This window comes from Eublepharis macularius, chromosome 8 (assembly GCF_028583425.1).
Source record: "Eublepharis macularius isolate TG4126 chromosome 8, MPM_Emac_v1.0, whole genome shotgun sequence".
NCBI lineage: Eukaryota > Metazoa > Chordata > Lepidosauria > Squamata > Eublepharidae > Eublepharis > Eublepharis macularius.
The window spans coordinates 124,577,218-124,588,310 of NC_072797.1; the positions used below are offsets into that span (position 1 = coordinate 124,577,218).

At 43.1% G+C, this 11,093-nt stretch overlaps 1 protein-coding gene across 1 annotated transcript in view; it reads left to right on the plus strand.

Moving 5' to 3' along the window:
* Window positions 1-8,527, plus strand: part of PLPPR1 (phospholipid phosphatase related 1) — a 178,574-nt gene extending 170,047 nt beyond the window's left edge. The window contains exons 6-8 of the mRNA XM_054987153.1: window positions 4,599-4,775; window positions 5,356-5,487; window positions 8,148-8,527. Coding sequence (XP_054843128.1) covers window positions 4,599-4,775; window positions 5,356-5,487; window positions 8,148-8,180 — 342 coding nt within the window. The 3' untranslated portion in view covers window positions 8,181-8,527. The remainder of the gene's footprint in view (window positions 1-4,598; window positions 4,776-5,355; window positions 5,488-8,147) is intronic.
* The last annotated feature ends 2,566 nt before the right edge of the window (window positions 8,528-11,093 follow it).

The window sequence follows — 11,093 nt, forward strand, 5'->3', positions numbered from 1 at the left end:
TGGATATTCATTTTAAATCTTGTAATCACATTCAGCTCCTCAGCAGAATAATATCATAATATACTATCGGTGTCTCAGCGACTGTAGACAAAATTAGGTGTCCTGAATTTAGATTTATTTTATGTATACACCTCTCCGTCCTGGTAAATATTACATCCTTGAAAATGCTAGTATAACTCAAATTTATTTCTTTAATCAAAATCTGTGTCTGAGAGAGTCATGGCTTTCACTGATAAACTTTACATGTGAGCTTCATGGACTTCGGAAATTGGGATGTTTGCCTGAAGTGAAACAAACTTTGCCTCTCCTTGATTGCGTTTGTGTGTATTCAAGTGTTATTGGTTTATTTTAAGTGGACGACGGCAGAATCTGAAGTAAATGAGAAACCAAAAGCCTTCTTGCACACATCCCTGTGGCAGGGACTGTAAGCTTGTCCCAAATTAGACTTGCATTCAATACTTGAAAATACGCTCTAACATTGAGTCCTAAGAGCACAGTTAGTAATCCAATCAAATAGAAGAGCAATCTTCTGTCGTAATTACTACTTTTGAGTGAAGGATCTAAGAGTAAATTGGTTGTAACAGTACCACTTCAGAACACTGCTTTTTAATAGGCATTTCACATCATTTTTTTTTAAAGGAGCTTTAAAAAATATTTTCCCTGACATTTCCAACTCCCCCCACCCCCAGTCCTGGGCAAGAAATTAACAAGGAAAGAAGGCACCAGCAGTCTAATGTCCCCTCTTGATCTCCTGCTGGATAGAATTTCAGAGAGGAAATTAGGAATCCCTTTTTCCTGGTGGGGCAAGGGATTCCTCCTCTCCCAGCCTCCACCCCATGCCGCCTCTCATCTGGCCGGCAGAGCGAAAAGGTGTGGGAATGGGTCAGGAATCACCCAGAGTGCATTCCCACGTGCTCCAGAACACTTCCATGTCATGCTGGGAATTATGGCGTTCTCAGCGCAACATGGAAGCCTGGGGTCATTGCCGAGGGCCGATTTTTACCAAATTAGCCTCTGGCATGACCCATTGCTTCTGCATCATGCCGGGAATGATGTTATTCCCAGTGCGACATGGAAACACACACAGTAAGTTCTCCTGGTGTGTCTCCCTGAGGGCCCCCCCCGGTTTGAGTCCCTAGGGGAGACAATGTTCCACCCTGTACTCCATGTTCTTCATAGATTCCGCACACGTTGGATAATGCACTTTCAATGCACTTTAGCTATTGTTTGGAAATGGATTTTTTGTTTCACGCTCGAAAAATTCAGTTCCAAATGATCTCTAAAGAGGATTGGAAGTACATTATCCGACGTGTGCGGAATCAGAACTTCAATGCCTCCAAGTCCAGTCTTTGTTTTAAAAGTCTATCTTTTTATAATATCTTTTTATTAATCAGACTTATATTCCATCCTTCCCCAGACTGGTGGATATTTTCCCATTTTCTCCCTACAGTAATTCTATGAGGCACATAAGTAAGAGATCATAGGTCTGTGGTCATCCACAAGCAATCAGATCTCCCCAGTGGAATGCTGTACGCCCTTCACCACTTTATTGTTTGCTTGTTTGTTTCTATAAGAGATTTCTGTGCCACCTCAGCAGAGTCCTGTACAGAGGTGGCTTACAATTAAAACAATAAGTTACCAATATAAAAACAAGCAAATCATTAAAACAGAGCTGATATAAATGATGGCCCTGGGAATGGCTGCACCACACCAGTAGTATGCAAGATGCTTCTTTTGCTTATTTATTTTGCTATTTATACCCCACATTACTCTGCATTATATTAGGTTTTGCAGTTCTTTCCCATTCTTCCATTTTATCCTGGCCTACTCTCAGTTTCTATTCTTATTGGTGGTGGAGAGTGCCCTCAAGTCATAGCTGACTTATGGAGACCCGTGGAGGGGTTTTTGTAGCAAGAGACTAACAGAGGTGGTTCGCCATTCCCTGCCTCTGCAACTCTGGTCTTTGTTGGAGGTCTCCCTTCCAATTGCTAACCAAGGCCGACCCTACTTAGCTTCTGAGATCTGACAAAATCAGGCTTACCTGGGCTATCGAAGTCAGGTTCATGCTTTTGTTACCCCTAGCATATGTATGTTCACAAAGTCCCAGTACCAATTGGGAAGAGGTGCCTTTTAGGAAGCATAAATCCATCAGGGAGATTGTCATTTTGTTTGCTGATGTGTTATTGGTCCCTTGCTTTTCTTTGAATGCTGCCTTGTCTCTCTACTCATTTAGCCCTTGTAATTACAGGCTCATACATTTGTGCCTGTGTGTTAATTGTTCTCCCCTTTTATTGTTATTTTCTTTGTCCTTGATGCCGTTTAAAATGATCTGTCACAGCTTTGTAGGTTTCAGGGTTTAGCGTAGCAGTGTTTTGGAACACAAGACCATTTCTCACGCTGTAATTACATTTCCATTCTGTCTTTTTAAGTAACTTGTGTAAGAGCTGTTTTTTTGGTCGTATATTATATTACATGAAAATTAAAGTGGGAGACTAGAGTGGATCGGGTGAACCTACCCAGTGGGTGGAAAGGTAGAGCAGAACCACAAGTGACAAAAGGCACAGATTGGACACTTGTCAGCTTCCCTCTAGTTTTGATGGGAAATGTAGGCATCCTGGTCTCGCAGCTTGGCTCTCTGACTGCTGTCCAATGGACTTTCAACTGTCACTTGTCCAACATTCCGCCAAGCTGCTTACATTTCCCATCAAAACTTGAGGGAAGCTGACAAGTGTCCAATCTGTGCCTTTTGTCACTTGTGGTTCTGCTCGTAGATGACCAGTTAACCGTCTATTTTGTTTTGCTAGATGCAGTCCTGCAAACACCTTTTATCTAGCATAGAGACCAGATCCAAACATCTGCTTAAGTTCTTCCCAGGTGCAACCATAACAAACTGGATCCAATTTCTTTGCTCACGGCAATGCTTTTTCCCAGGCAGTGAAATCACTGCCGGGTTGTTGTGCCTGCATCTTCAAATGATCTAGAGTATATGTTACATTGCTAACACAAATGATGGCCCTAGAAACGGCTGCACCATACCAGTATGCAAGATGCTTCTTTTATGAAGCTTGCTTGCTTATTTATTTATTTAGCTATTTATACCCCACATTACTCTCCATCGGGGATCCAAACTGGCTTACATCATTCTCCTCTCCTGCATAATCTTCACAACAAGCCTGTGAAGTAGGGCAGTCTGAGAGTGTGTGACTGGCCCCAAAGTCACCCTGCAAGCTTCCGAGGCAGAGTCAAGATTTGAACCTGGGTCTACCAGATCCTACTTGGACATTCATTACAACTCCCATTGTCTTAAGGGCTAATGCTTTAGCAGATTCTAGATGAACATCCCACTTAAGGGTTTCGCTAAAAGTTAAACCTGGGCAGGGGTCATTTCGTAGAAAAAGAGCTGGAGGAACGCATTAGCAGAACTCATTAGCATATGCCACGCCCCTTGCCATCACCGGAAGTGTGTCATTAGCATAACTGATTTGCATATGCCACACCCCCTGACATCACCTATCCTAGCTGTTTTGGAGCCAATCCTGGCAGAAATTGGGCCCAAAATGGCAAAAAGGGGCTGAAAATGGCCAAAAAGGGGCCCAAAATGGTCAGGATCAGGCTGCTGCTGAGTGGGAGAATGATCCACCACCCATCAGAGGCCCAATCTGGGCCGTTTTGGCCCCAATCCAGGCTGAAATGGGCCCAAATGGCCGAGAGTCAGGTGGGCGGGGCCACCTGACATGTGACCTCTTTGGGGAGCTGCCGGAACTGCGTTCTTGTGCGATCCCCCTCGAAATGAGCCCTGAACCTAGGTATTTATAAAATTTACATTGTTCTATTGGAGTGCCTTGTATGCTCCATTTGAACGCTTTTGACCGCTTCTGAAAAAACGTAACTTTGGTTTTCGAATAATTAATTAAGAGTTTTTCTTCCTTACAATATTCACCTAGACTAAACAAAAGCCTCTTCAGTCCCATTCTAGTTAAAGAGATCAAAATCATATCATCTGCATATAGTAAGATTGATATTTTTTGCTGGCCTAGGGGTGGGTGCAATAAATTCATTAATTTATAAATTAATATATAAATTAAAAAGTAGGGGGGCTAAAACACACTAACTTATAAATTAAAAAGTAGGGGGGCTAAAACGCACCCCTGTTTCACTCCCTTGTTAACAGGGATATCCCTGGTTAGTGAGCCCGAAATGCCCACTTTACTCCCAAATCAGTCCATTGGTCCATCTTGACCAGTCTTGTCTGCTGTGACCAGCAGTGCCTCTCCAGGGCTTCAGGCAGAGAGATCCTTTAACTGGAGACAGCAGGGATTGAACTTTCAACCTTCTGCATGCAATGCAAAGGCTCCATCTATCAACTCCTAGCACTTCTGCTCCCAAGCTCAGCCCAAGTGTGTGTGTTTGGTGGGGGGAGTGCAGGAGAGACAACATCCGGTAGCTACTTCCCTTGGCTGGAGGACAGCTGTAGGTGCTCCAACTTTCTGTGCCAATGGAATAAACAGGAGGATCCTCTAAACTAGTATGAGATACTTTGATAGGGAGGAGATAATCTCGTGGGTCTTCAAGGCGACTTTGTTCCGACTGCATTTCAGATGTACATCACTAGCACAATCAAGACGAAGAGCAGTCGGCTAGCTAAGCCAGTGTTGTGCCTGGGGACTCTCTGTGCTGCATTCCTCACTGGGCTCAACCGAGTTTCCGAGTATCGAAACCATTGTTCGGATGTCATTGCAGGCTTCATCTTGGGAAGCGCGGTAGCTCTCTTTTTGGTAAGCGAATGGTTTTTACTATTGGTCCCGTGCTGAAACTCCCCTTCTCATAATACCTACCACCTCATTTGCTAAAACTGACCCAGAAATACAGCCTCTAAGACATTAGAGAAGTATGTGGTAGCCACACACAGCTGTCCCGTTCGAGCGGCTTTCCTGCGTGGTAACAGCTGCCGTGTGGAGGCTGGCCTCACCACTGGCCTATACCACCTTTCAGTGCACCCATTGACACTGGGCCTATCCAAGCCAAGCAAAACATCAGCAGAGTTATGTGGCCTGCCACTGGGATCTTGTAGATGGATGACGTAAATCCTTCATCATACATGGTGTATGTCATCATACATGGTGTAGACTCGTGACTACTGCTTCCAAGACAGAGCATGAGATTGACAAGATTAATAATAACTTCATAGTCCCATAGAATTATTATTTTTTAATTATAGAAGCCAATTTATTTTCCACCAAATTGTCTTGCAAGGACCCTTCTGTAGCTACCGCCTGGAGGTGTGGCTATTTGCTCCGGGTTCAAGGATGCCAGCGATAACTCTTGTAATCGCTCTTTTCCCATCCTATCTGACAGGGAATGTGTGTGGTCCATAACTTCAAAGGAACACATGGAGCTCCTTCTAAATCAAAGCCGGATGAACAGCGAGGAATGCCCCTGATGGCGTTTCCGAGAGTGGAAAGTCCTTTGGAGACGTTGAGTGCACAGGTGCCTTCCATCCTTCACTTTTAAATTTTCATCCATCCATCCATTCATTCATTCAGGGAAATCATGTACTTATAAAAATGGCAGGGTGAATCATAGCTGGGGTGGGGCTCAGAAGGTCCTATTTGCCAGGAACTCAAGCTGAAAAGGGTTCTCAAATTTAGACTTGTTAAATAAATATTCCAATTAATTTTCATTATTTTGGGGGCAGAGCCTTATCTTGTTTTCATGTGTCATTGTTATTTTTAAAAAGAATTATGGCTGGAAGTGCCCCAGGCTTCGTTGAATGTCAGAATGGGCCTGGAAAACAGCCCAGGGTGGGTGCCCTCTTTAAAAAGGCATTGCTGCTTCGCACACACAAGACAATTGCTGTTCAAAGAGGTCTGCACCATCACTAAGCAAACAAAGATGGTGGTTGCTTCAGACATGCTGTTCCACTCAGACACAAATTTAACAAATGCATTCACTATAATTTAATTGGCAGAGAGAACTGCTTCCACAACAAACATTTTTTTTGCCAAAATTCAAACCAGGTCTGTTGTGTGTGTGTGTGTGTATTTTTAACCAGTTGATGGCATGTTGTGTTTAAAAGTCAGAATTTGGGGGCAGTTGCTTGAATGTTTTTGAACAAAAGTCGGCAGCAGAATTTTTCCTTAGTGCGTAACTACCGACCTTGCCCATGTGCAAAGGGGAAGGTTATAGAGCTCAGATAAAACACACTGTTTCTCAGGGCCAAGCTACAAGTGACGCCTGACACAGGTTGGACACTTGCCAGCTTCCCTCAAGTTTTGATGGGAAATGTAGGCAGCTTGGCGGAATGTTGGACAAGTGACAGTTGAAAAGTCCATTGGACAGCAGTCGGAGAGCCAAGCTACAAGACCAGGATGCCTACATTTCCCATCAAAACTTGAGGGAAGCTGACAAGTATCCAACCTGTGTCATTCATCACTTGTAGCTTGGCCCTCAGACTCCTGTGTGAGAGACTGTAGGATGTCTGTGTTTGCTTCCAGCATATGTTCTACAAGAGTCAAGGTGGGTGGTGGCAGAGGTCTGGGGCGAAACTCAAAGATCTTGGTCTTCTGCATTACCTACTCCCTGGTTCTTTTAATGAGCGATACCAAGAAATAAACCTGGAATTCTCTGCAGGTGTTCTGCCACTAAGCCACAGCCTTACCTAGTAGTTTAGCCTATTAAAAATATTGAGAGATTTTAGTTTAAATATGAATACCTGAAACTGTCTTATACGGAGTCAGGGGAAAAAAATAGAGGGGTTAAGTAACAACCTAAAATTATAAATGTGCACAAATGTAGATTAAAAACAAGTTTAAAACATAAGGCCTGAATGGCATGCTAAAACTTTCTAGAACATCTCAAAGTACAGATGATGGTACAGTGCAATGACCAACACAAATAGACCAAGGTACAGTAAGAAACCAGACGCGTTTCGGCCCTAAGGCCTTCTCAGCGGCCAATGGTAAATAATTTATAATCAAACACACCCTCACATATAGAAACCAATGATGAAATGCTCCCGGTGTTTTCTCTAGAGCTGTAACAAAAGAAGAAGGGGGGAGGAGAAAATGTCTTAATATAATATAGTCTATTATGAAATGCTAGAATGATTTTAGGTAAAATACCAAATCAAAATTTACCTCTCGTATTGCGTGATAAAATGCAAATATTGCAGTAGACCCAGGACTGCATTCACACAATGCTCTTCATTTATTGTTGCACTCTATAGAAAAAATGTACCAAATTAGATAATTATTCCATAAACCAGCTCTTAATCATCCCCCCCAGGTTCTCCAAACCCAATCACAAACCAACCTGAGGCTTGGTTTCCAATGTATAAAGGTGTGTTACATCAATCTGCAGTAAAAATAGAATGGCACTTTAACCTAAAAAAGTTCAGCTATGTGAAAAGGTAGAAGGGTGATGCAATGTCTCCCATGTGATAAGAAGATGTGCTCTCAAAGGAGGCGGGGGGGGGGGGAGAGAGAAGAAAGAGAACCCTGTCAGTTTATGGAATTCAAGTTACTCTGATTTCATCTACCACCCCTTGCTGCAAGAAATCCAAGGTCTCTTGGTTCAAAGGTTATTTATTGAAAGATTATATTCAAAGTACAGGTGTCCATAAGTAATCCAAAGTTATGAAAGCTTCTGGTGGACAGTGAAGCTTTGTTGAGAATGACGTGTCAGTTACAAACCGCGATGTATCAAACATTCGTCTATTCTCCCCTTCCCTTTTGCCCTGCTACAGTAGATGCCCGGGAAAGCGAGGGATGTTTCTCCAAGGTCGATGTCTAGTCCTGGTAGATAAGGCCTTCCCGTCTTCCTGGGAACACAGCTGGCTCTCTGTGAACCTGCAGACAAACAATACTGGAAAACTACAGAGTGAGACAGCATCAACAGAAACTAATATGGCGTTACTTTGGGTAGCAGGCCTGACAAACCCTGGAGTGGCAGAGACACAGCACATATCCACGTAGGGCCATTGTCCAAATCGAATCAAATCCAGGGGTCTCAGGAAGAACCTTTTAACTGGAGATACGGGGGGTTGAACTTAGGACACAAGCAAGCAGGGTTACTTATCCCGAGTCTTGATGGATGGCCTCATATCATACTAAACAGCATTCTATGTTTTCTGTCCTGTCTCCCCATAGAATCATTCTGCCTCTATGACCGAAGTCACCTGATCTTCAAGACCGCAAGAGAAGCTATTTTTTAATTGCCCTCCAGTACAATACTCCCAAGACATCACACAGTTATACTCAGTGTCTGGCTGTGATGACCAGTATTATGTTATGTCTAGTTAGAAGCTAATGTTTTGTACATTTTTGTATGAGGAAGTGATGTAGCTTGCCCTGGAATATTCCACCCTTTTTGGTCAGCTTTAATATATTTATGCCAGAATTTAAGAGAAAAGTAAACAAAACAAAATGATTTTTAAAAAAAAAATCCAGAGAGAGAGATCTTTTTCTTGTTTATAATGTGTTCTGAGGCACTACATCTTTGGGAATTGTTGATGTTTTGTGATATTTGTACACAGGCCATTTTTTTGGGTTTTGTTTTATATACACAATAAATTAAATGATAATTATAATACGAAAACCTTTTTACCATTTTGTTACCGGGGAAAATGCTTCCAGGAACGGACATGGCCAGATCCTGTTGTGCTGCTGTAATTCTGCAGTTTAATTCTCATTGAACTTTAGGGAAGTTTCCGAAGGGTTACCACAGCACATCTGGATCTAATCCTTAAGGGTACTGAGTGTACTAAATCCTTAAGAATATATGTTTGGGTCCTAGTTCAGCATGGTAAGAATGTGAATGAGGACTCAGTTTTGTTATGTTTTCCTCCTCTTCCTCTCCAAACCCCATGGAAATGAGTGGGAGCTGGGCAGGTCCTGTTTTCTGGGACGTTCCCATGCATTTCTGTGGTGCTGCTCAGAAAATTCTCAGCGGATTGCGCATAAGGTGCACAGCCTTCAGTTTCTTTACCGCTGACCAGGGCTTTTTTTCTGGGAAAAGGGGGGGGTGGAACTCAGAGGGTTGCCAGCACAGGGGGAAACTCTTGGTAGGAGATGGTGCCCCTGGTACGACATGTGCGCGTGCAAAGTGCGCGTATGCTTCCAGGGCCAATGACATCACTTTGGGTCAGCTGGAACAAGGGGTTTGTTTTTAAAAGTTTAAATTGCCCTCGGCAAAAATGGTCACATGGCTGGTGGCCCCGCCCTTTGATCTCCAGACAGAGGGGAGTTGAGATTGCCCTCTGCGCCACTCCAGCAGTGCAGAGGGCAATCTAAACTCCCCTCTGCCTGGGGATCAGGGGGCGGGGCCACCAGCCATGTGACCATTTTCAAGAGGTTCCGGAACTCCGTTCCACCGTGTTCCAGCTGAAAAAAAGCCCTGATGCTGACTACTCTCTGTGGGTTAAAGGTCCTCAGCTTGTGTGTACAAAAGATTCACGCGTTAAAAAATGGAAAATTAATTTAAAAAAATTTTTTTTAAAAAAGATTCACACAGCTCTCTGGCTTCCTCTGTAGCCTCCTTAGCCAACCACTCCCAGAAACGACTTTTCTCGTGAGCTACAAACAAACCACTCACCAATACAAGTATAATTTAATTTTAATATACCTCCTGGGAGCCTTTAACTGAGGAAACTGTGGGAAACACCTGGCTGCCCTTGCACTTATCTTGTGCGTGTGCATATCTTGCATATTTTTAAAAAGATGCCTTTGTACAAACAAGAGGCTTGAGGACTGAAGCAAATGGGCCAGAATTAATATTAAACTATTGCTAAACAAGGATGGTTGCAAAATCAAGAGCTTTGTGAATTGGTTCAGGAGGGCTATTGTGCTATTTACACTCAGATAATTAGCACAGTATTGTTAGTGTTTTTATATAGATTTTTTTTATATAAAGTTGGGAACTTTGAAAAATACTGGAATATTGTTGCACTGGTGGCCCAAAGAACTGTGATCTAAAATGAGCTGAAGTCCACCCTAGATTGTACTTTTAAAGAAAGACACATTTCTTAAGACTTGTCTCTGATAGATGCATTAAAAACTTCATGTTCACCCAGCCACTTACCAGAGTTCTACCAAATGTGCATTTTCGCTGTGAAATATACATGTGTGTAATCCTTTCCTTGTGGCATATGCATGCATTTTAAAGACATGAGTAACTTCGTAAGTGGGACTTACCCTAGGACCAAATATATGTGACCATTTGGTAACACATGCAAATTCTCTTGCATCATGAAGGGCCCAAATTGGTCTTGAACTTTGAAGCTGTCACTGTGGTACCACCTAGCGTTTTGTAATAGGAGGTGTGTAAATGTCTCATCACTGCATTATAGCATCATATAACCACTGAGAAAGGAGCCCTAGGCTAACATGATTGTGTGACTCCGTTCCGCTGGTACTAATATAAAATAACACCATTCACATCAACACAAGAGGGAAATTCGATATGAGCTTCCAATTTCCTCTTAACCACACAAAAAGCAGGCTGGCCCTGCTTCTTTAGAATTGTGAAAGCTTCCTTAGAAGAGGCAACGAAAGCTAGAGGAGTTTAAAATGAGCGTAGGGGGACTGCTAAAGTTGGGGGTGTACCAGACGACTTTCTCTGGTATCGTGGCTCCAAAAGTTTGGAGTAGTGGATAAAAGCGGCAGGATTCTAATTTGGAGAGCCAGGTTAGATTTCCCACTCCTCTGCTTGAAACCAGTGGTTGGCCTTGGGTCAGCCACAGCTCTCTCAGAGCTCTCTCAGCTGCAACCACCTCACAGGGTGATTGTTGTGTGGATAATAACAACACACTTTGTAAACCACTCTGAGTGGGTGTAAAGATATCTGGAAGGGTGGTATATAAAGCGAATGTTATTATTATTATTATAAAAGGGGAGGGGACATGTAGTTTCATAAGGGAAGTTGCTGAGCACACCTATTGACTTGACTGCCACCCATGAGAGAAGGCTTTAAAGTATGGGGCAGGGTTCAGATGCAGCACAGATAGAAATGATAAACATGAGCCGCCTGGCTTGGGTGTCTATTTATCGCTGCCATATCTACATATGCTTAGTCAAAACGGGGGGGGGGGGCTGCAT